Source organism: Ascaphus truei, chromosome 4, assembly GCF_040206685.1.
Source record: "Ascaphus truei isolate aAscTru1 chromosome 4, aAscTru1.hap1, whole genome shotgun sequence".
Lineage (NCBI taxonomy): Eukaryota > Metazoa > Chordata > Amphibia > Anura > Ascaphidae > Ascaphus > Ascaphus truei.
The window spans coordinates 405052711-405078416 of record NC_134486.1 but is presented as its reverse complement, the minus strand read 5'-3'; the positions used below and the strand labels follow the sequence as shown (position 1 = coordinate 405078416).

General features: G+C 48.2%; 1 protein-coding gene across 2 annotated transcripts in view; it reads left to right on the top strand.

Annotated features, from left to right (window-relative positions):
• The first annotated feature begins 2511 nt into the window (after positions 1–2511).
• PINX1 (PIN2 (TERF1) interacting telomerase inhibitor 1) overlaps positions 2512–25706 on the top strand; it is a 123562-nt gene continuing 100367 nt past the window's right edge. Inside the window, exons 1-5 of one of the 2 annotated variants that reach the window (XM_075598697.1) lie at positions 2512–2640; positions 6717–6826; positions 12662–12754; positions 15559–15637; positions 22634–22726. In XM_075598697.1, coding sequence (XP_075454812.1) covers positions 2622–2640; positions 6717–6826; positions 12662–12754; positions 15559–15637; positions 22634–22726 — 394 coding nt within the window. In that variant the 5' untranslated portion in view covers positions 2512–2621. The remainder of the gene's footprint in view (positions 2641–6716; positions 6827–12661; positions 12755–15558; positions 15638–22633; positions 22727–25706) is intronic. The other variant, XM_075598698.1, reaches the window with a different exon arrangement.

Below are 25706 nucleotides of genomic sequence, written 5' to 3'. Positions count from 1 at the left end.
CAGCGTCACAGGGACCAAGGCAGCCAATTAAATCATTCTTCAGAATGATTTCATGACTGCAACTTGGATACTTACCCTGCTGTGTGTAACCCCGCCCCCTCCCCAACGCTGAAAAGTCTGCTGGGGGATAAACACAGATCGCCCAGCAAACTGCAGCACTGCCTCCCTCACGCCCTCCCTCCGAGTCCTGCAGCTGGCACCCTGAACGAGGCCTTAGGCTACGCTTATAGTGCCGGCGACGGCCGCTGGAAAATCAAATAGAGATGACTTCCAGCGATCGTGACCAATCTGTCGCGCCACGCTTAGTATAAGTGCACGCGACGGCGGCAATGCATTTGTTTTGCTGCGACATCGCTGTCAGCACAGCCTTAGGCCTCGGCCATGTTATCTGCTTGCTTGCTGAAGCGTGCTGACGCGCGCTCCCGCTCAGCACTGAGCCCCTACAGTCGCAATTAGAGCGGCTTTAGTAGGGGCTCGCCTACGCTTCCGCAAACGCGCGGAAGCGTAGGTTTTAGCAGATTTTAAAATTCCCCCACTTGCCGGCGCGACAGGCCGGTCAAGTGAACGGTTCGCCCAATGAGGGCGAACCAGCTCCGTGATGCCACTGGCCCGCCCCCTGACGGCGCGCAGGGCAAGCAACTGCAAGGCCAGGGAAAGCACCCGCTTTCCCTGCGCCTCAGCACGCAAGCGAAGAGCCTGGACGAGGCCTTAGATGGCTACCTTGTTTTTCTTTTTTTACATCTGTGTTTAACTCATGGAGTCTCTGTAAATCAGTATTGCCGACCTGAGGAAGAGAGGAGAACTCTTAAAAGCTTGTCATATCAAGTCCAAATAAAAAAGGAATCACCTAATACTGAAGTACTCATTTACTCTGCAATATTATGTTCCCAGATGGATGTGATTACACTGGAATATATCTGTAGTTGCTTCAGTCACAAGTACAGTCAGCATTGGGTGGAGGTAATGGAGGATGGGTTCTATAGGAGACAGCGTCACATTCTATGGGGACAAAACTCGTCATATATTCAGGTTCTCTCTAGTGTATGGTATCATATTCTATCAGTACTGATGGCGTAAAATCGTCCACTATTTACCTGGATTATTTTGGAGGTGAGAGGCTCTGCAACCAAATGGTGTATAAGGCTGAGTCCCCGCGGGCGCTGAGTGCGCTTACCTTAGTCATGTGGATCGTCACACACACGCTCACCCACGCTTGGGTAAACAAAAATAATTATTTTTGGAGCGCGCTCAATTTGCCCACAATACCACCCAGTGCGCTTCTGAAATAGCGAGGACACCCAGCGCTCATGCTTGGAGAGCTGGTGACGTCACCGCTCTCAAGCATGAGCGTAATCAGCACCAGCGGGGCCGCAGCCTTAGGCCTCGGGCATGGTCAGCGCTGACCCGCGCTGCTGCTCGGCACTGAGCCCCTGCAGCCGCAATGAGAGCGGCTTTAGCAGGGGCTCGCGCACGCTTGCGGAAGCGTGTCTCACCGAGTCTTCAGATTTGGCGCTCGCCGGAGCGCAGGGCCGGTCACGTGAGTGGTTCGCCCAATGAGGGAGAACCAGCTCTGTGACATCACTGGCCCGCCCCCGACACGCCCACGGACGGCGCGCTGTGTAAGGCCAGGGGAGCCTCAGCGCGCCTCCGCCCGGATACAACCACTATGTCCCAGGCCTTAGGCCGAGTCCATGGTGACTCAGCCCGTGCGGAGGTGCGCTGAGGGAAAGCGGGTGCTTTCCCTGGCCTTGGTTGGCGCGCCGTCCGGGGGCGGGCCAGTGACGTCACGGAGCTGATTCGCCCTCATTGGGCAAACCGCTCACGTGACCGGCCCTGCGCTTCCGTGAGCGCGCAAGTTAAAAATTTTCCTAAGACCTACGCTTCTGCACGCTTGCGGAAGCGTAGGCGAGCCCCTACTAAAGCCGCTCTCATTGCGGCTGCAGGGGCTCACTGGTAATTGAGAACACAGGTCAGCGCTGCCCGAGGCCTTAGTGGTGTATAAATGGTGTGGTGTATAAATGGTGTATGTGATGCATAAAGTAATAATTACAAAACAAACTCCCACCCACAAGCTGTGCTGAATGTATTCTGCGGCAGTGTGTGCTGCTTTGTTCAGCCACTGTTTCCGTTAGAGGAAACAAACACATGAAGGTGTGAGGCTGACATGTCAGGAGAAGCAGCTTGGAATAAGACATCATTTGGAGAACCCTTTGCCGTGGGATATCACGCGTGTCTCCCCACACGCCCCTGCCCAGGAACAAACACCCCGCACGTGGCTACCTGGGCAGAGACCAGCCACGCCCCGACCCTCTGTGACGTCACAATGGGCGGCCTCGCGCCACCTCATTGTGACATCAGAGTAGAACCCGGCCGGCGTTCCAACGAACCGCACGCGGCGTTCCGACACCTTTCCTCCTCCCGCACGGAGCTCCGCCCCGTCCCCGCGAACTCCACCCCTGGAACGCTGACTCCTCCCTCCCGAGCTCCGCCTCCTCCCCCCGGAGCTCCGCCCCCTCCCAGCTCCGCCCCCTCCCCGAGAACTCCTCCCCCCGGAGCTCCGCCTCCTCCCCCTGCAGCCGCTGTGTGCAGTTTCCGGCCCTGGAAGCCGCAGCCCCGGTCCCATGGCGATGCTGGCAGAGCGTGAGTGTGCATCGGTGCCGTGTTGTACGGGCGGCACGCGTGTCTGTCACCCCCCACACACCTCTGATCTTCCCGCACCCGGGGGGAGCAGCACGTGTTCTAGTCCTGATACTTTATACATGTTACTGTGTCCCACACTTACATGTGTTACTGTATCACACACTTACATGTGTTACTGTGTCCCACACTTACATGTGTTACTGTATCACACACTTACATGTGTTACTGTGTCCCACACTTACATGTGTTACTGTGTCCCACACTTACATGTGTTACTGTATCACACACTTACATGTGTTACTGTGTCCCACACTTACATGTGTTACTGTATCACACACTTACATGTGTTACTGTATCACACACATGTGTTACTGTGTCCCACGCACACTTACACGTGTTACTGTGTCCCACGCACACTTACACGTGTTACTGTGTCCCACGCACACTTACACGTTTTACTGTGTCCCACGCACACTTACACGTGTTACTGTGTCCCACGCACACTTACACGTGTTACTGTGTCCCACGCACACTTACACGTGTTACTGTGTCCCACGCACACTTACACGTGTTACTGTGTCCCACGCACACTTACACGTGTTACTGTGTCCCACGCACACTTACACGTGTTACTGTGTCCCACGCACACTTACACGTGTTACTGTGTCCCACGCACACTTACACGTTTTACTGTGTCCCACACTTACATGTGTTAATGTATCACACGCTTACACGTGTTACTGTGTCACGCACTTACATGTTACTGTATCACACACTTACACGTGTTACTGTCTCCCGCACACGTGTTACCGTGTCGCACGCACGCTTACACGTGTTACTGTGTCCCGCGCACACTTACACGTGTTACTGTGTCCCGTGCACACTTACACGTGTTACTGTGTCCCGCGCACACTTACACGTGTTACTGTGTCCCGCGCACACTTACACATGTTACTGTGTCGCACTCACGCTTACACGTGTTACTGTGTCGCACGCACACTTACACGTGTTACTGTGTCGCACGCACACTTACACCTGTTACTGTGTCGCACGCACACTTACACGTGTTACTGTGTCACGCACTTACATGGGGTTTCCCACTTACCAGCCTGCATGGTACGAGGATGGAGACTTGGGATTTATTGCTTCCCACCCATTTAGATCTGTCAGCTGCGCTTATAGTGACGGCGACGTCAGGCTGCGCTTATAGTGACGGCGACGTCGGGCTGCGCTTATAGTGACGGCGACGTCAGGCTGCGCTTATAGTGACGGCGACGTCGGGCTGCGCTTATAGTGACGGCGACGTCAGGCTGCGCTTATAGTGACGGCGACGTCGGGCTGCGCTTATAGTGACGGCGACGTCGGGCTGCGCTTATAGTGACGGCTGCGCTTATAGTGACGGCGACGTCGGGCTGCGCTTATAGTGACGGCGACGTCGGGCTGCGCTTATAGTGACGGCGACGTCAGGCTGTGCTTATAGTGACGGCGACGTCGGGCTGCGCTTATAGTGACGGCGACGTCGGGCTGCGCTTATAGTGACGGCGACGTCGGGCTGCGCTTATAGTGACGGCGACGTCGGGCTGCGCTTATAGTGACGGTGACGTCGGGCTGCGCTTATAGTGACGGCGACGTAAGGCTGCGCTTATAGTGACGGCGACGGGCTGCGCTTATAGTGACGGCGACGTCGGGCTGCGCTTATAGTGACGGGAACGTCGGGCTGCGCTTAGAGTGACGGCGACGTCAGGCTGCGCTTATAGTGACGGCGACGTCGGGCTGCGCTTATAGTGACGGCGACGTCGGGCTGCGCTTATAGTGACGTCGACGTCGGGCTGCGCTTATAGTGACGGCGACGTCGGGCTGCGCTTATAGTGACGGCGACGTCGGGCTGCGCTTATAGTGACGGGGACGTCGGGCTGCGCTTATAGTGACGGCGACGTCGGGCTGCGCTTATAGTGACGGCGACGTCGGGCTGCGCTTATAGTGACGGCGACGTCGGGCTGCGCTTATAGTGACGGCGATGTCGGGCTGCTGTCTCTGAGAAAATCAAATTGAGATGACTTCCAGCGATTGCGACCAAGCCTTTGCGCCGTGGCGTCGCACTTACTATAAGCGCACGCGGCGGCGGCAATGCATTTGTTTTGCCGCGACGTCTCTGTCACCAGCAATATAAGCTTAAGATTGGGGAAGGGTATCATATAGGTCAGCTTTTCCCAGCGGTACACTGTACAATGCATCTACATGTCGCTGCTTCAGCATTCAGCTGACCAAGAGACGCGAGAGGTATTGACGTGTGTGATTTTGTTTCCTGTAGAAGCTGCCTCCCCACACATCCCTGCAGCTCTGAATTGAGCCTTAATACAGTGGGTGGGATCAAGCTAGTCCAATGCCCCCCACACTTCCTGGTATACAATAATATGCCAGATTGATTGTTAATTCCAGACTGATTATTCCATTAATATCACTAGGGAGAGAGACACTAAACATGGATGGTGAGACAAGCTAAGGATATTCGGAGAGGAAATAACAAGCACAGTGTCTCCCTGTAAGGTGGCAATTTTATGTTCCTAAACGCAGTGAGGAATGATGTAGAAATAGCCGTGTTCCCCCGTTGCGAGAGTGCGGTGAATGAGTACTTCAGTATTAAAAGGTATCGCCTAATAGTGAAGTACTCCTAAACGCAGTAAGAAACCAGTATGTTCTGAGATTCTCTTAGACATTGTCTTGACGATTGTCTTGTATTTGGCTAATATGAGACATTCCACATACAATCAACTTTGCATAAAGCATAATATTGGGCAATTATAAAAGTCTAGGGGGTCAGTGATTCTAGCAAAGATTGAGATCCATTCAAATGAGTATTAGTCAACAGGACCGTATCCTGGGCAAAAGGACAGAAAAGAATCAGGACTTCAATCAAAACTGGCAAAAAAGTGAATAAGCGCATAATAATACCCAGTGACTGACAAAAAACAAAACAAAAAACAAAACTAGAGTATTACATAAAGAACAGTAAAATCGTCCCAGATAACCTGTTGTTTTGTCTCTTGTCAAACAAATTGTATATAACTTGTTATTAAACTGATTTCATTAAGTGCTGTGCATGATTTGAGTGAGGTTATGTTGTTGGCTATAGCTCTACCCCTCATTTTTTTCACTTTAGCAGCGAGATCAGGCACTTTTACAAAATTAGGCAAAATACATTAAAAAAAATCAGATAATTAGTTCTTGAGCAAATCTGTCCAGTCCGTAACCTTGGATCTATAAGAGAACGGCAGGCACGTTTAGCATGTGTATGCGCTGCTTTCAGGAACAAGGAGCCCCTTCCCAAGGAAGCTGCCTATCTTTATCTTTGTGCCTCAATTGTGCTGCTCAGCACACAATGTATGTACAGTACCCTACAGCATGCGACTTCAGTGTGTAAAATCCATATAAAGATTTATTTCACATTTTTTTATGTTCTGCTCTGGAACTAAAGTTCAGTTTAGAAACGGTTATTATTTTATTCATATCACGTTCCTCTATTTTTGTATTTTAAAGTATAATTAACCGACAACATGTAACTATTGATATTTAGTTTTGTAATCCAAAAAGTGCTTTGGCGTCAGATTGGTTCAAAGCAGAAGATCCCACCTACCGTTTAAAAAAATTTAAAAAGTGAAACATCCCCCCACCACATTTAGTTTCTCTCTCTCTTACCCCTCCCCCCCCCCCCAATTTTTTACTTCCCACAGAACCCCCCTCCCCCCCCCCTCTTTTTTTTGTTTTGTAACACGTGGGAAGCATTTGGACTCTGGAGCTGCAACATATTATTCTCTGATCCGGAGATCCCCTGGTTGCCGAGATGAGATGCATACCTGTGTACCTGTGTACCTGTGTACCTGTATACCTGTGTACCTGCAAAGTGCTCCTTTCATTGGCTTTGTTTTAGGCTTGCTTATACAACACCCTTCATATGCTGAAGATTACGGAGGGGTATAGCAGGGTACCTGCTCCCTCCCCTCGGTTTGACACTGCATGGGAGGTTGCCACACTCCGCTTTATGTTCTAATTGTCGTGTTTTGTGCGTTTCCTCCTAGCCCGTAGAAAGCAGAAGTGGTCCGTGGATCCCAGAAACTGCACGTGGAGTAACGATGAATCCAAATTTGGCCAGAAGTTAATGGAAAAGATGGGGTGGTCCAAGGGCAAGGTAATCCGCAGAAACCATTCTCTCCACCATTATACTTACAGACACAGTCCCTGCCCTGTAGAGCTTACAATCTATTTTTGGTGCCTCATACACAGGGAGATAAAGTGACTTGCCCAAGTTCACAAGGAGCTGATACTGGGATTTTAACCTCGGTTCCCCTGCTTCAAACTCTGCTCCTTCAGCCCTAACTAACCTCTGATAACTGGCGTCAGAGCTCGATCCCTCATTAACTGCAGTTCACATCCATGGCAGCTCTTGCCAGATTCAGCTCTGATACCCCTTGGTGAATCCCAGCCTTGAAGCTTCAACCCTTTTTGGTCATTGGCTGCTGCTTTGTTCTTGACCCTGCACCGTTCTCCTTGTGTCTATCCAAATAATTCTAAGGCTAAGTCCCCGCTAGTGCTGATCGGGCTGAGTGGGCGGCGCTTGCGGTGCGGAATTACATATATAGATATATAGGTATACAGTAGGATGGTGGTCAGCGCAAATTGTAGGTCTCCCAGTAATGAATGAGTATATAACAGTGGGGGTGACACTATAAGAAAATAGAATTGCTACTCACACGGCCATGTGTGAGCCCCTTCATTCAGAGAAGTCTTTGAGGGTCTTGCGTGTAGGCCCTCCTCTCCCGCAGTCCCAGATGAAGAGAATGGGCAGAGCCGAAATTAACATAAAACGGCGTTTGTTGGATAATAAAAGTAGACACTCGCACTAATAAAAGCACAGGGCAGCTCCGGATCATTCAGACAAGTCCTCCGCTTCCCGGTTAACCCCCGCGGGTGCGTCCGACTGCGGGACCGGTACCGGGGATCCTTGTCGTCAGTACGGTGGCTGCCTGTGTCCAAACTACGAGCACCGGCAAGGAACAACGCGTTTCGCAAATAAAATTGCTTCGTCAGGTTCAGGGTTAGGACCTCACAATCCCTTATTAATCCCATCCAACAAGGTCATTGGTTATTTCAGTGAGGGCTGTTTCAGTGCTGTGAGCAGTGTGGAAACCAGATTGTAGAGAATCGACAATATATACTAACCAAACAGAACGACGTGGGATATATACAAAAAGGCATACCACAACATTGCCAAAAAATACAAAAATATGTTGAGGAAGAACATAAAACAAATAAAGCAACATAAATCCCAAACAAGTCCATAGAAGGTCAGACACATGGTATTGACCCTCAGACAGGTGTAGCCCCGGGCAGCAGCCGAGGGTCACAAGGTGCGCTTGACATGTCAGACGCTTGCCTGATGGTCACTACCAGGGATCTCATTTCATATGTCTACCCTTGTATTGACTTAAACACAGAAAACTGCAGCAGGGAGTCTTCTTTCCAAATGCGTGCTATCTCTCTCATTCTCATCTGCTTCGCTTAGGGATAGTAACCTTTATTTGTGGGCGGGCTGCAGTTAGATAATGGGTAATATTTCTCTAACAGACACAGACACGGACACACACACGGACACACACACACAGACACACACACACAGACACAGACACACACAGACAGACACACACAGACACACACAGACACACACACACAGACACACACACACACACAGACACACACAGACACAGACACAGACACACACAGACACACACACACAGACACACACACAGACACAGACACACACACAGACACAGACACACACACACACACAGACACAGACACACACACAGACACACACACTCACACACTGGGATTGTGGCCTCGGGTGTAGAACAAAAGATAAAAAGGTCTGGCGCTACATCTGACTTGACGTATTATATAGTTAAATATGTATCTGTTTATAAGCGAGGGTCATTTAGTTACATTCTTTGGCCAAAGTTTAAGCCTACTACCACATCACGGTTCGGCCCATCTGTGGGTCCTAACACCGGCGCACCTGCACAAAGCGCTCATAACCTCTCTAATAGAGGGGGAGCTCTATATCATTTGTCAATTGGATGTAGCCGTAGGGCGTTTTGTCTTTTGTAATATTTCTCTAGCCTCATGGTTGCGTGTAATGTTTTGCACAGTGCATATCAATGATAGGAAACAAAATAAAAAATATGAAATAAAATGTTACTGATGAGTCACTAATGACATCACAGATCCACCTGGGATGTGTTATGACACTTAAAGCAGCAGTTCAATCTGCTGTTTAACAACAACAAAAACAATCCCCCCTTTAATATGTGTATCAATACAATCCGCACAATGGTAAGTAATTAGCTAAATTGCCGATAGATCTGTTCACTTAAGATCGATCGGCGAAGATTCGGTTTGGTGGTTCACTAAATGGCTGTCGGTGCAGCAGAAGAGGACCAAAGATGCAGAGTTCTGTGGGGAAGATCATGTGACCAGGCAGTCACTAGATACAATTGGTGCACTGCTAGAGAGTGGGCAGGGTTCAAAAAGGGCCAGAGCCTGTTTCAGAAGAGGAAGGGGATGTGACTTTGTAAATGGTTGCTATAGAAAAAAAATGTTTTTTACATTATAATACATTAAAAATGTCATTAAAAAATGCTACAAGTGTTTTCTCATAGTACAGAACTGATTTATTTATAAAAAAAAAACACGTAGGATATTGCTTGGTCTGCAAAATTAAAGTATAAAGTAGAAGAGAAAACCGAATATGAGCTCTAGGAGAGCAGGAAAATGTTGAATATTGAAGCATTTATAGCGGAGCTCCCGACGGGTTATGGAGGTATGGTGCAGGAAGTAGTGAATGAAAGGAGACACATTAAAGGGAAATACGTGGACAGATGAGAGCAATAATGGTACCTGTATGGATTAAGTGGAACCCCACTGTACTGTCTACCTCCGCTGACTGCTCTTGTCCTTATCCCGTGTTTCAAATTAGCCCGGTGTGGCGTAACATAACTCGCTAGAAAGCACCATCCTTTCCCTCCTGCTGTTTGTGAGTCCGAGTGTGGATCACTGCACAGACTCGCCTCCGTTTCCACCGATGGCGTCCGGCCGATCAAAGATATACAGAGAAGGTGAGTGGCTCGACGAGACTGCCGCTCCAAGGATAAATGCGGAAACTCGCCAGCATTGAAAAATAAGAGCTATGTATTAAACTACATAAAACAGGAACAAGACGAAAACTCCTCCTCCCACGCGTTTCACTCACACTGGCGCTTTTTCAAGGAGTATAAAAAGTAGACTAACGTTATTATTGTTCTTTACTACTCCCCTTGGATTCTGCTTCGCCTGTAACATTGTGAGTTTCAGTACGGAAAAAGATATATTATATATATATATATATATATATATAAAAAAACATAATACTGAGTTACGTAACTCAGTATTATGGTTTAGCCTATCCCATAGCCTCTCTTGCATTCCCAGTAAAATCAACCCCACACTGATGAGACCCATCAAGGTCGAAACAGCTGTCTGTGGGTGGTTTTCTGGGTATGCACCTTAACCCTGGCTGTGCTCAAAGCTGTGACCATGCAGCAAGCTTAAGCCTATAGGGAACCATGTTAAACATGGTTATTGAGGCAAAAAGTGACACTGTGTGCGCATTTGCATGTCATTTCCCAGAATCCCTTGCTGCAGTGGAAGTGCTGTATGGTGGGTGATAATGGGGAAAGGCGGGGTTGCAGACCTGCCTAAGACATGCAGATGAGCATACAGCTATATTTGCATATTTGCTTTCCTGTGGAGGGTTTTTGTCACTTTTTTTACTCACCATAACGTAACTCAGTATTATGCTTTAGCCTATCCCATAGCCTCTCTTGCATTCCCAGTAAAATCAACCCCACACTGATGAGACCCATCAAGGTCGAAACAGCTGTCTGTGGGTGGTTTTCTGGGTATGCACCTTAACCCTGGCTGTGCTCAAAGCTGTGACCATGCAGCAAGCTTAAGCCTATAGGGAACCATGTTAAAAATGGTTATTGAGGCAAAAAGTGACACTGTGTGCTCATTTGCATGTCATTTCCCAGAATCCCTTGCTGCAGTGGAAGTGCTGTATGGTGGGTGATAATGGGGAAAGGCGGGGTTGCAGACCTGCCTAAGACATGCAGATGAGCATACAGCTATATTTGCATATATATATATATATATATATATATATATATATATATATATATATATATATAAAATCCTATTTAAATAATGAAAAATACAATATAAGCAATATGAATAAATTAACTTAATAGTCATCAAATTAAGCGAAAAAATTGACAAGGAAATATCAGATCACGGCAAATGGCCCCAATGAGGCAGCAACGTCATGTTTTGGGCAACAAGCCACTTACCAGATGCTGCCGAAGCCAAACGCACCTTCTAAAACTCGTACGGACAGGTGGTCCTGTAAATCGGACCCCTCTGCGGTTCTAATAACCATATGATGATGGAAAAGGACAGAGAAGGAAAAGGGTTGTCCTGCTCTGGAGAAGCAGAATTTCGGCTGGTTTATCAATGAATCACAACGTATTTCATGCCGACCAGTGTACTGACCTCACAAACCCAGGATCGCTACCTGCTCACTCTCGGGCAGAAACACCATCCTGTTTTAGTTCATTGCGTTGAACTCCACTGGAATGCAAGTTTTGGTTTACCCTTTTTGAAGATATTTGTTTAAAGCAGGGGTGGGGAATGTCAGGCCTGAGGGCCGTATAAGGCCCCCGAAATCATTTGGTCTGACCCTGCTAAGGCAACTGCTATAACCGGGGTCACGCAATTTTTTTTAAAAATGGCCGCCGCGCGCCCGATCGGGAGGAGGTGGTGTGAGGCGCCGGCAGCCCTACACGATCCCCAGCAGCCACTGTACTAGCCCCAGCAGCCACTGTACTTTCCCCCCAGCAGTTCCCCCCACACTTACCCAAGCAGCCGCCCTACACGATCCCCCTAGCAGCAGCAGCAACTACCAAAGGTAGGGGGGGAGGGATCTGTGTGCCTGCCTGTGTGCCTGCCTGTGTTCCTGCCTGTGTGCCTGTCTGTGTCTGTATGGCCCGCGAACGATGTTATAAATATCCAAATGGCCATTGGCTGAAAAAAGGTTCCCCTCTCCTGGTTTAAAGGGTGTAGCCTGCGTTTACATGAAGGTTGTACTTTCTGGGTGAGGAGCAGAAAAGGATATAACTGACCTGTCACAGTACTGTTTTATTCATGATACAGCCTGTAAAATCTTTAAAAAAAAAAAAAAAAAAACCCAGCAAACCTCGTAATAGTGATTATGCAAATCTCTCCAGTTACTATCTATAGTAGTCATGAATCATGCTGCACACCCTAATTACGCTTTGGGTTGAATGTCTTAAATCATGACCCCAAAAGGTGTGCGTGCGCGCGTGTGTGTGCGCATGTGTGTGTGCGCGTGTGTGCGCTCTTCATTGTATTAAGGGCATTGATTCACTGAATAGGATGTATCAGAACATCATTGATGGGTGAAGGGGGCAAATATATCAGCACTAAAAGAGAAAAACCATAGGGATATATATTAAACCCTTCAGAGTCAGGTGCAACAAGTTGTAAAATAAGTCGGGAAAGTGCAAGCTGGGTTGGCCTTTTTCACATGGGTTTGTTAGGGGGAAGGAGCGGCTCAGTGAGTAAATACACTGACTCTGGCACTGTGTTCAATCCCCGGTGTCTGCTCCTTGTGACCTTGGGCAAGTCACTTTATCTCCCTGTGCCTCAGGCACCAAAAACATAGATTGTAAGCTCCACGGGGCAGGGACCTGTGCCTGCAAAGTGTCTATGTAAAACTAGCAGCGCTATACAAGAACTATTATTATTATTATTCCTTAATGACGGGGATGGGTCTACCGTATTTCAGCACTACCAAGTTGTAAAACGAGGGGTTTGGTTGCACCATCATTCTCCATTTCTTGTGTTCTAACAGGGTCTCGGGGCTCAGGAGCAAGGATCCACGGAACACATCAAGGTGAAAGTAAAGAACAACAGTCTTGGCCTAGGAGCATCCGTAACGCACGAGGTATGGAGACGTTGGTCAATGTCCGGCACTCTTCCTGTAACCATTTCAATTCCCTCTTTATAACACGTCTGGATTTGGCAACTTAAAGGTGCAGATTCTTTGTAGGTTGATAACTTCTAGGGGACCAACATGAGCCATTGGGGAAATGAAATTAAAGGAAACAGCTTTTGTTAAACTCTGTGGAAGCTGAGGCTCTCAAAATCTACGTACACTAATTTGATCTGCGAAGAGCTTTTTCGTTGGTCTGCTACCGGCTGTCACCACCTACAAATGAAATGTGCGTTGTTCCAAAACCAATACGTCCACTGGAACGTGGAACTGCAACTTGGGAGGGTAATAGAATGTGATATAAACATTCAGCTGGGTGCTCTCAAGCGTAAGATCCCATCTCCACGCAGTATTATTTAGATGGTAACTTTTAAGTTAGAAGCGCCGTGCAATTATTGTTTTGAAGCTTTTGTGTAACCTCCTGTTTGATGTAATCCCGGAAGAATATTTATTTACGAGCATGGCCTCTTGCGTAGAAAGCACAGGGGATTATCCGGCTATAGTTGTCTACTGAAGTTAAGTCACCACGTTCCAGATTCCTCTGGACAAAAGCCAATGAGGACAGATATGCCCCATATTTTCACTCCCGGGGCTGGGATTTTAGTTCGGAAGTAGTTGTGCTACGTTTATTCAGCCTTGCTTGTTGTCTTCTGAGGGATACCCCCCTCTTTTTTCTTCTTAGTCATTCAATTTATACGATTGATCCCAAGAACTTAGCAAGCTGCACTGCCACGTTCAAGAACAAGCACATGGATAACATGCACGTTACCCGGACGTAGTCCCAAACAGTATAAATATAGCGTGCCTTTCTTTGCCTCGATATAAATGCAAATATAAGAGGAGCATCTTAGGCGACTAAAATTAACATAGGCAGAACTCGATGTCATAAAAATATAGAAAAAACCTGGCGCCAAATTGTCAGTGGAATGTCCTGTACTCCTCAAGGGATCCGCATACTTGCTCGACAGACCATGCAAAGAGAAAAACACAAACAAACAAAAATCATAGCGCAACACTGTAGGGTGAGCAGTACTGCACTAATACACACAGACAATTAAGAGTCCTAGCGACAATTAAAAAACTATTTATTAAAAGGAACTATGCCAAGTCTGGCATTGGCAAATACAAAGAACCGCAGGTCATCTGGGACACAAAAATTGGAGCCCTACTTACAGACAGCAAGGCTTTAACTCGCATTGGTAGGAACAAGTCCTAAATACAGATGGTCTCCCTGCCGGGTGATGTCTCTGCTCCGCTGCGACTTGAGCTCCAAACCGTCCCTACGATGGTAGCCGGAACAGCTCCGGCCGTGGAGGCTGGTGTGCGGGGTCCGCAGCTCTGCACCGCGTGTAGACACACGCTTCACTTCCTCCTCCGGCACAAACGGGAAATCACTGCGCGCCCGCGCGCGATAGTATCCGTGGCCTTACAGCCCCTGAGGAAGTAGAGTGACATCTACGAAACGCGTAGGGCTAGTGGCATTGCCACTGTTGGTCTGGCTTTGGACGTTTATGGTCATTTGGCATTGGAGCCCTGCTTTCCCTTCAGCCTGCCAGCTGTCCCTTTAAGGCCACGGATATTATCGCGCGCGGGCGCGCAGTGATTTCCCGTTTGTGCCGGAGGAAGTGAAGCGTGTGTCTACACGCGGTGCAGAGCTGCGGACCCCGCACACCAGCCTCCACGGCCGGAGCTGTTCCGGCTACCATCGTAGGGACGGTTTGGAGCTCAAGTCGCAGCGGAGCAGAGACATCACCCGGCAGGGAGACCATCTGTATTTAGGACTTGTTCCTACCAATGCGAGTTAAAGCCTTGCTGTCTGTAAGTAGGGCTCCAATTTTTGTATCCCAGATGACCTGCGGTTCCTTGTATTTGCCAATGCCAGACTTGGCATAGTTCCTTTTAATAAATAGTTTTTTAATTGTCGCTAGGACTCTTAATTGTCTGTGTGTATTAGTGCAGTACTGCTCACCCTACAGTGTTGCGCTATGATTTTTGTTTGTGTTTTTTTCTTTGCATGGTCTGTCGAGCAAGTGTGCGGATCCCTTGAGGAGTACAGGACATTCCACTGACAATTTGGCGCCAGGTTTTTTCTATATTTTTGTGTTTTTCTGTTAGTACTGGCAGTATCACCGGGCAGCCAACCTTTATTAGAAGTCATTATTATAATATCACACTGTGTTTTACACTTTAGCGCTAGTTCACAATTTTTCGTTCACCAGAACTCGATGTCATGTTTCTTTTTGAACGTCATTGTCTACTGTGTAACATTCTCTAAAATGTGGCCCAGGAAGTGGATTAAGGCATTATAAGTGGCTTATTCTGTATCCACCGAACCGATTGGGGCCGTCTTCCAAGGAAAATGTCTGTTGACTTCAATGGGAATTGTTGTCCGGCCTGAATGACCCCTTCATTGGATACAGAACGACCCATAAATGTTGGCATTGTTATAGGGTGAGAACCTTCAACTGAAATCCACCTCCCAGGCTGGTTATGTTGTTATTATTTTTTTGCGTGGGTTTGGGGAATTGCATGGTGTTTGCTATTCTGTGTAACGTAACTGCCTCTCTGTTGAACACATTCTTTTTACGTGCATCCCATTGGCATTGCGTGCAATTAAAGGCAGACGGGAGGACCGTTTTACCCGATTTTCTGCCAGCGGGGCTTGCAAGTCCTTGTGGGAGCAAAGGGGTTTGCTAGTCATTTGTGAAGACGTCTCCTGAGCTCCAGGTCTCTCTGTGTTTTACTCCAACCAACAGGATAACTGGATAGCCCATCAGGATGATTTTAACCAGATTCTGGCTGAGCTGAACACCTGCCATGGGAGCGAGGAATCGGGTAAGAAAATCCTATACGGTTTGATGCTTGTGGAGGTCATGGGGTCTACGCAACGAGCTTAGTTGTACATTGGACACTGATTTGTTCGCCAAGTGGTTTCATACCAGCTGAGACCAGGCCAGTGTATACACCGGGATACGGATTTCAAGAGAAACCAAACACGTCCCATTTATAGCACGTAGCCGGCCTTATTACGTTGAAGTCTTCTGCTGTAAGGAACGTTCCATCTCTGGAAGACACCTTACATCTTATTCAAGTCCATGGTCTGTAAGGTGTCTTATGGCAAACGACTGCTTAGTACGTACGGGTCAATATGTCTAATTAAGTAATAATCCCTGAAGAACAGGGCATTACTGGCCAATAATGCCCTGGCTGGAAGAGTTAACCCAGCCAGGGCATTATTGGCCAGTAATGCCCTGTTCTGTGGGGATTATTACTATTATAGGCTAAATGTAGGCTTATTTTTATTTTTATTTTTAATTTTTCATAAAAAAGATACATTTTTGTAGTCATTGATTTTTATCAGCATGATTGTCTACATTCTTTTGCTTTTACTGCAAGTTTATTAAAAGTAAATTGTACATATACACAAACCCCTCTACGCACACGCACACACACACACACACTGCAGCCCCCCTCTATACATACAAACACACACTCTGCAACCCCCCTCCTCTACACCCACAAAACACACTGCAGCCCTCCTCCACCCTCTACACTCACAAAACACACAACACAAAGCAGCCCCCCCTCTACACCCACAAAACACACTGCAGACACACACACTAACAAAACAGACTGCTGCCCCCTCTACATCCATAAAACACACACCAGCAGCCACCCACTGCAGCCCCCATGTAAACCCACACACAAAACACTTTGCACCCCTCCTCCACCCACAAAACACACACTGCAGCCACCCCTCTGCACCTACAAAACACACACTGCAGACACACAAATCAACAAAACAGACTCTGCCACCTCTACATCCACAAAACACACACACCAGCAGCACCCCCCCTCTTCACCCACTGCAGCCCCCTGTAAACCCACACACTGCAGACACACACTAACAAAACACTCTGCATCCCTCCTCCACCCACAAAACATACACTGAAGCCACACACACTGCAGCCCACCTCTACAAGAACAAAACACACACATAGCAGAAACACACCAGCAAGACTCTGCTGCCCCCTCTACACCCACAAAACACACACCAACAGAAGACACACACACTAATAAAACACTCTGCTGCCCCCTTTACATCCACAAAACACACACACAGACACACAAACCTTTCCCCTCACACTCCTGTGCAGAGCTCTCTGCAGACAGGGTGGGGGAGGAGTCAGTGCCTTGCTGGTGCCTTCTGTCCAATCACCTCCCCTGTCTAAGTGCAAATGTTACTCTTTGTGAATGAAACCTGAAAGCTGATTGGCTGAAAAAGTTGCCAAAAATTCCGGGCCATTACTGATTGGTTAAAATTACGGGCATTATCCAATCAGAGAGCAGGGATTTCAATAATAGTGTATGTTTGTAATGCCCGGCATTTACCAGCTTTAGCCTATAATATAACTTATTCGTCCTTTTGTGCCAGGTTCACTGGTCCAAGACGCAATAGATAATACACGGACACTAAGACTTCTCCTCCATACGACTCTTACCTTGATTGTATCTGCAGAACCCGCTGGTTACTGAGCTTGAGAAGTAGCTGCCCACATATGGCAAAGATCCGAGGAATGTGCCAGCATTACAAATCCACGCGCACAGAGTGGGAATAGACACTAGTGGGTTATTATTTGCTGCATGCGAGATGGGATATTTCATATTGATGTTTCCTTCGTATGCGTTGGTTACGTCTTCATTCCTTTGTAAGCGTGCGACGAGGCGAGGACTGAATCTCACTGTTGGTGGGGACGGGGTAATGTTCTGATTCTTAACTCCCACTCTTAACTTGTACTGGATTATTAAGGACCGGGTATTGTAAAGGAAATGCTCTTGATTGGCTATCACTCCGACCATTCACAGCAGTGTTGCACCGGGTAATGTTTTATAATAAAAAAAAAACGGGCAACGGGTACCCGGCCAAAATCAATAGTTCTACCCGGCCGGATACCCGGTTGGCACTTACCTGCAGGATGGAGGAAGACCGCGCCGACATCTATGAAGAGTAGCAGAGGTCCTGTGGCGGTGGCAGCATCAGAAGTGTCTTCATCCGGCACGGGAGCAGCAGGAATCCATTACACAGCACCGCAGCAGGTCAGCAGTGTGAGCCGGGGAACCATGTGACCGGAGCAGGAGCGTTCCTATTGGACAGACAGATTCCTGCAGCTCCCACGCCGGCTGAAGACACTTCTGATGCTACCACGGGTAAGCGATTATTTCCAGCTATCCTGACATTACCCGGCGCCGGGTCCCACTTCTCACTTGCCGGGTCCGGTTAATGTCCGGGTCGTTGAAAACGTGTCGGGTAATTTCGGGTACTCGGTGCATCACTAATTCAGAGGCAAATAAGAAATGCATTTTGTAATTTTTAAAGAAACAAGCAGCCGAGTCTTTGCTTTGAGCAGGGTTAGGTTAGTTTAAGGATGCCAATTCGGGTGTTCAATTGTTTACAAAGGCTATTTTTTTTAAATATATTTTGTGCGCGAGAGCGATGGCGCGGGCCGATTTTTCGCGAGACCAAATTTTTTTATTTTGTCGCACGATGGCCGGGTTCCGTGCGCGGTTTAGCCAATGAGGGCGAAGCGATCACGTGACGTCGCGGCCACGCCCCCCGTAAGGAAGGAACTGTGAATCTCGGCTGATCTCGGACGCCTCGCCTTTTGCCTCTCCTCCAGATCCCTGTGGCCACGGATCGCCTCTGCAGCAGGCGCGCGCGACGCCACGCGCTCCATCGTGAGCGCGTCTACTATATCCATGGCCTGACAGGGGTAAGGGGCTGCGTTCAAACCCCTTCATTACCAGCTGGGCCTGAAACACCGCCCTGCTAGACAGAGAAGGTAGCAATCTCCGCAGGTAACCTAGAAAAGCGCACTTATAAAGCATTCCCCGGGCGGACTTCGGGGACAATAACTGTGTTTTAGAAGGCACCAGCCAGCTACCGAAAAAGTAACGTCCAGTAATAAACATGGAAGCCACCAGGTAAAAGAAGGTCACGCGGGCAGTGGCACCGGGCTCTGTGGCCTCTTCCACCACTTGCTGGTACGGTAAGGGTTAACACGCACACATTCCCAGTTAGCTCAAACTCCTACGCCCACCACATCATGAATATATGTTGATGCCAAAATGAGTGCTAGTGAGCGTGGCAAATGCATACAACGAAAGACAGGGGTGCCCAATGCTACATCCAATTGGCAAACATATATGGTAATAAGTATAAAGTTTAAATAGTAATGACTTGGTTATTTAGTTTAACCCTTTGGCCAAAGCGTTGTAAGCCTGCATACCTACACTACACTGTGAACCCTTCCTGTTACCTCTGTATGAGGGGAAGCAACTACAGCGAGTCTTGTCCATAAGGGTTAGACCTGGTGTTCCCATGCATTTCTATGGCATAGACCTCCTTTATATCAGGTGCCCGCTTTTAAGATGATATGTTTTCCCATTGTCATTAGTGGCGCCTCTAAATAATCCTCCCACGCCCACTTTGTGGGGTCACCTTCTTAATGCGTCACATTGTCGCGTAGACTTGGTAAGGGTCTTATAAGTTGTATAAAGCAGCAATCCTGCTTTCCGTTTTTTTTATAGTTCTGGGTTTGACCCCGGGGGTTTCCGGCGCTGAACTGCGTTCTTTTCCGCTCCAGTGGAACACCGGCTTCCCGAAATACAGAAATCCGTGGCATAGTAGCACAGTGGCGTAAGTACGCCTTAAGGCCCCCAGGGGCAACGCCGTAATTACATCACGGCGTTGTCATCGCTGCAGCACATGGCAACGCGCCGTCACGTGACGCCCTGTTGCCATGACGCCGTGACGTCATGGAGGAGGGGCAGCTCTGTTACAGAGGCCCCGCTCTCTCCCCGGCAATGACTTTCATTGCCATGTGGGGAACAGCACAGGGCATCTGTAACAGCTTGGGGGGGGGGGGTGGGGGTTAACAAGTGTCCGGAGGGAGGGTTTCTGACGCCCTTCGCGTTCCCCTCTCACCCCCCTGAGCTGTGACCCCCCGGGATTGGCCCGGGCTACTCGGGCGGTATTTTCGCCTTTGTATTAGCCGCTCCGGCTGGGCGGATGGAAATGGCGAATTTAAAGCTCTCGCGCCCCGCAGGCCGGCAGGAAGATGCGACGTACTGGCTCGCGGCTTCCTATTGGCCCACGTGAGCTGGAGCTTTAAACCGGCGCCCCCTGCTGAGTATCTCTGGAGCTGCAGTTAATGCGGTTCAGCCCCGGAGACCCCCCCTGCTTCCCACCTAGGGGATATGCCCCTTTAAGCTTTTGCCGTATCAAAATTGATGGCGGTTGGAATACCGACTACAATAAAACATTACATAAAATAAAAAGCAACCGAATGCCAAGTTCTATTTATTACCGAAAGGTAAAACATTTTGTAGGAAAAGGTCTATTTCTGAGATTGAGGTTTTTTTTATTTTTTATTTTGCACAAAATATGATCCGAGTTATAACTGCAGTAGAGGTAGTATAATTCTTCTTTACCCGTACCTGACCCCCTCCTGGCAGGAGGGAGAGGTGCCTGCTGTCCCTGTGGCAGGTTTCTGGCAAAGTTCTACATACAGTAGGAATGTTGCCAAACTGAGCGTAATACCCAATACTTACCACATGGGGGCACTCACGCTGCACTTGTAATTTACCTGTTTCCGCAATTCCCATAAATCCTAAAAATGATTACTTGGCTGCAGTACTTTTCTCAGAGCCGTGTAGTCATAGATAGAAGGTAGTGACATACGTATAGTGAATATATGGATTTTTATAATTAATGATAATTAGATTGTAAAATATTTGTGGGACGGGATTAATTTCCCCTAGTGATGACCTAAATCCCTTTATTCTGATGAGTTCTGCAAAGCTCTGTTTATATGGTTAGTGCTATGTAGATAAAACTGTACATGTGTATATACTTCATTACATAATAGCTAATTGCCACCTGCAGACTGAATTACCACTTGTATTTATTGCCAAAAATAATACAGGGTTAATGGCCCTGTAATGTCACTGACTATACAGGAAAGTGCCCGGAGGTCACTGCAGCTGACTGTAAAGAGTAGGCCATCCATGTACCGAAGCGAATGTAGGGAGGGCAGACGGGTGTTACATGGTACAGGGAGAGAGGTATTCGCAGCGGTGGTGACGCCGCGTTATAGATCACGGCTGAGACGTCGGCCAGGGTTCTGTGTTCAGTTCTGGACATCGGATCACTGGAAGGATGTAAATAAACTGGACGTTGTGCCAAAAAGATCATAGAACAAACCCGTGTACAAGCTCCAGGAGGTCTGGAAAAATGCCTCAAAGGCAATAATATAATAATAGGAGTTCACACCGGAAAATAGGGATTAATGGGCTGCAGTTTCAAAATGGCAGATTAATGGGGGTAACAAGGGGGGAACACAGTGGGCACAATTGGTTGTGATATGCAATATGCAATATGCAATCACTAGGTCCCCCTAGCCCCGGCTATGCCCGGTGTGGAGTACCCTTTACTCACGATGAAACACCGCCTTGATCCCCCTCCTTCCAGCTGCTGCCCTGACGCTGCCAGAAGCGTCTCCTCCTGGCACCCGGTGGTGAAACAGATCCTCTCAAACAGCAACAGAACAAGGTAAGAATCGATTATCCAGCCGCTCCTTAGCACAAAAAATAGGCACTCACCAGCAAAAAGAGGTTAAAAAGTCAGCTTTAATGAACTACATTTTTATGTCTGACTTTTGAACCTCTTTTTGCTGGTGAGTGCCTATTTTTTGTGCTAAGGAGCGGCTGGATAATCGATTCTTACCTTGTTCTGTTGTTGTGCCAAAAAGGACTACTAAGATGGTGTATGATCTACAGCAGGGGGGCGCAAACTTTCCCGCTGCACCCCCCTGCCTGCTCTCCCTCCCTGCTCGCGCCACCCCCCATCTTACTGTGTCTTCGGCGTCAAATGACAGCACGTGAAGCCGCGTTGCCATTTGACGCCACTTTGGCATGGCGACGTATAGCCTACTGTAAGGGACGTTGCAGAGGCCTCACACCATCCCCCGGCATTCATTTAAATGCCTTGGAGTAAGAGCGCCGGCCCTCTGCAACCGCGGGGTGCCCCCCCCCCCCCTGAAAAATCTTGCGCACCCCTGATCTACAGCATAAGATTTCGTAGGAAAGACCAAAAGGACTTGTTTATATGTACAGCTTAAAGCTGGTGTGTGCAAATGGGGGGGGGGGGGGGGGGTGACATTTTCTGTGCTGGGGGTTTGTGACATTTTCTGGGCTGGGGGGGGGCCTTCGCTCTTACAGAGGCCCCGTGCTCTTCCCCACAACATTGAAATTAAATGCCGGGGGGAGCATGCGAGGCCTCTAAGTCCCTTCGCTTGTCTCCGGCGGCTTTTGGCCATTTATTCTCTCAACAGATCAACTGCAGGTGTTTTTTTATTTCCACCTAAATTAGACTTGAATATTAATTAGATTTCAGTAGCTGCCATCCCTCTGTTAATGAGTGTAGAACGCGTGGCATTGTATCTCATTTCAAAAGGGCCTAAACCTGCCTTTTGAATTCATATTTAAGACCTTCTGCTCATTTTTGCCACACGGAGCATATTGCTGGTCACCTTTCCATCACACGTTCTTGTTCCCAGGTAGGACAAAGTGTCCTTCTAATGACCACTACTAGCCTGTACATTCATCCCACCTCCCATCTGTTTTGACTGAAGAGTCGATGTTCACAGTATAGCAAGGCAACTGCTCCTCGTTGTCTGTTGAGGAACGTTACTTCGGGGAGTCATTGTTGTGCTATGGATGTATGAGGATTACTGGGGAACGTGACTTGTGATGCACGCTCCTTCTTTATAGAACGCCCAGCTAACGAAGACAAGAAAACATTCAGCCTGGAAGAGAAGTCCAAGTCCTCCAGGAAACGAGTACATTACATGAAATTCGCCAAAGGTGAGGAACCATTCTGTGCTTTTCTTGAGTTATGGGTCCCAGCATTCAATGTGTGTTCCCTATAGGCATGTCCCAACACGTATCGATCCTGTAGACCAGGGATGCTCAACTTCAGTTCTCAAGTCCCGCCCCCCCCCACCCCCCGCCTCCAACAGGTCAGGTTATCCCAGCTTCAGCACAGGTGGCTCAATCAGTGGCTCATAAGACCGATTCACTGATTGAGCCACCTGTGTTGAAGCAGGGACTGATTGAGCCACCTGTGCTGAAGCTGGGATGTCCTGAAAACATGACCTGTTGGAGGGAGCTTGAGTACTGGAGTTGAGCACTCCTGCTGTAGACTTCCCAGTACATTACAAAAGGGCGTCACTCATTGCTGATGATATAAGGCTTGTGCCGATAGCTCATTACCTTCTCAAAAAGGAAGACTTCTTGGCTGTGGTGGACTATGGATGGTCACTTAAGTAGGGAATTGGCATGTTGATGTATACTGGTTAATAATTGGTTTGTAGTACACGAGCTTCTGAGTTTGATTCCAGGCCCGTATCCTCATATAGGGGGTTATTCATTAACTGGGATAGTGCTAAGCGGGGCACTATCGCATGGAAACGGCCACTGCCTTCATGCCCTATTACCGTTTAATGAATAACCCATGTGCGCATAAGGAAGTAAACTTCTCCCTGAGCTTCAGTTACCTACTTGGCATTGAAAAAGACAGAACAAACAAAGTCCAATCGCGTTGCTTCAGAGATCATACGGTATATATTGCTATCTGTGTTTGGTCACTCTGATAAAGTGCCGGATGGCGTGAAACGCGTTGGAGGTGTACCAATCCTCTCTGCCGATTTTTATGCTGCCACGAACCAAATACATTATTTTGACCTTTTAATTAGTGTACTCCGGTCCTTATTTTTCTTAACCGTGCACCACCATTTTTCACCTCTTTGTGGGACTGTTTTTCTTACCTACTTGGCATTGATTAGTAGTGTTGCTTTCTCCCATTTCACCATTGTAAAGTTCGACCCCCCCGACAAGCTTCACACCCCAGAGGCGGGTTTGGCGCTGTAAGGCACGTGATACCTGTAATAGTTGAGTGCGAGGCCTGTTCTCTACGGAAGTGGCAAGCCTTTTACATTTGACCTCTTCTCTGCTGAAGATGCCCTCCTCAAGGTGACTATTAAGCAGGTTACGGCTGCCCTCGCCCTATTCCTGTACAATCCACTGTTTTATTTATTTTGGCAGATGTCCCTAATTATTGCTCTTTAAAGTGGGGGGGGCTCTGCTTCTCAGAGTAACGAGGTTTCCGCAAACACAGGAAAACGTTAAGAAGTGAAACACAATTTGGAGGCCCATGTGGGTAATCTTATCCTGAATAAAATAAAAAATGAGTTTAATCCCATCCTTTTGTCTGTTTTAAAGCACTCCCCCCCCATTTAAAAAAAATATATTTTGTAATCTTTGTATATGTAAAGCGTGTGACAATATATAATTCTATATTCTTACCTAAGCTGGCAATCGTCTGGTGCTCCCTGTTATAAATCTGTCAAAATCCTGAGTGTGCGCCTAACATAATGGCCGCCTTTCCGTTTCAATCAATCCTTCAGCCTGATATTACTAAGGCCTCAGATACTGTATAGTGGCCACGCGCGACGGAGCGCATGGCGTCGCGGGCGCCTCTTGGCTGAGTGATCTGTGGTCTGAACGCCACAGTGATGGGGAGGCGTGGCACGAGGCTGGTGCGCCCTCATTGGCTGAACCGCTGGCGTGACCCGGCCACCGTGCCGCAAAAACAAAATTTCAACGCGTTCTGTGGCCGGCCTCATTGAGGTGCGGCCTTGTGTTTCGCTCGCGCACACTATGAACGCGGCCTAAGGTAACATTGTCTATTGTTACAGTTTGCCGCTCAAACTGCTGGCCTCCCCTCCGACTGCTAGAATCCCTTTACTCTTTCCTAAATCTGTCTCGGCGTCTCCTGGCTTCCTATTAAACCTCGCACTCATTTCTCCTCCTCACTTTTAAAGCTTTGCCCTCCTCTGCCCCTCCTTATATCTCAGCCCTAATTTCTCACTATACACCTGCCCGATCTCTTGCGTTCTGCTCAATGATGTCTTCTGTCTCCTCCTTTTGTATCTAAAGCCCTCACACGCCTTAAACCTCACTCGCTGCCCCACACCTCTGGAATGCCCTTCCCCTCAATGCCCCTCAATAGCACCCTCTCTATCCACCTTTAAGGCCCATTTTAAAACCCTCAAACCTTAAAACTGAAGCACATGGGTAGCTCCGCTGGCTGATACACATCTCATATGCATTTATCATGACGCCTTGCAGACGCACTTACCAGACCTCCCCCCCTCTAATGACTCTAAATTCTCCCTACTTGCCAGTTAGAGTGTAAGCTCCTTGGGCAGGGAATAATTTTCCTAATGTTACTTTTATTATATGATGCGCTTCTTCCCATTATGTCGTGTATTTCTGCTGCGAAGCCCTATGTACATGGATGGCGCTATATAAATATATATACGACCAACATGAACTCAATTCCAGCCGTGTTTGGGTTAACGCTGGTTGGTGCACCGCGAAATGAAACGATATGTGTTTGGTGCTAGGTTTTCATTCACCTGAAGGACTAACTAATGTTTCCGCCCGGTCTGAGCACAGGTTATCTAAAGAGGCGGAGGGGAAGGTTATCAGCCAGGAGTGGCCAACTTCAGTCCTCAAGGGCCACCAACAGGTCAGGTTTTCCGGGTGTCCCAACTCCAGTCCTCAAGGGCCACCAGCAGGTCAGGTTTTCTGGATGTCCCAACTCCAGTCCCCAAGGGCCACCAACAGGTCAGGTTTTCCGGGTGTCCCAACTCCAGTCCTCAAGGGCCACCAACAGGTCAGGTTTTCTGGATATCCCAACTCCAGTCCCCAAGGGCCACCAACAGGTCAGGTTTTCTGGATATATCCCTGCTTCAGCACAGGTGGCTGTCTTCGACTGAGC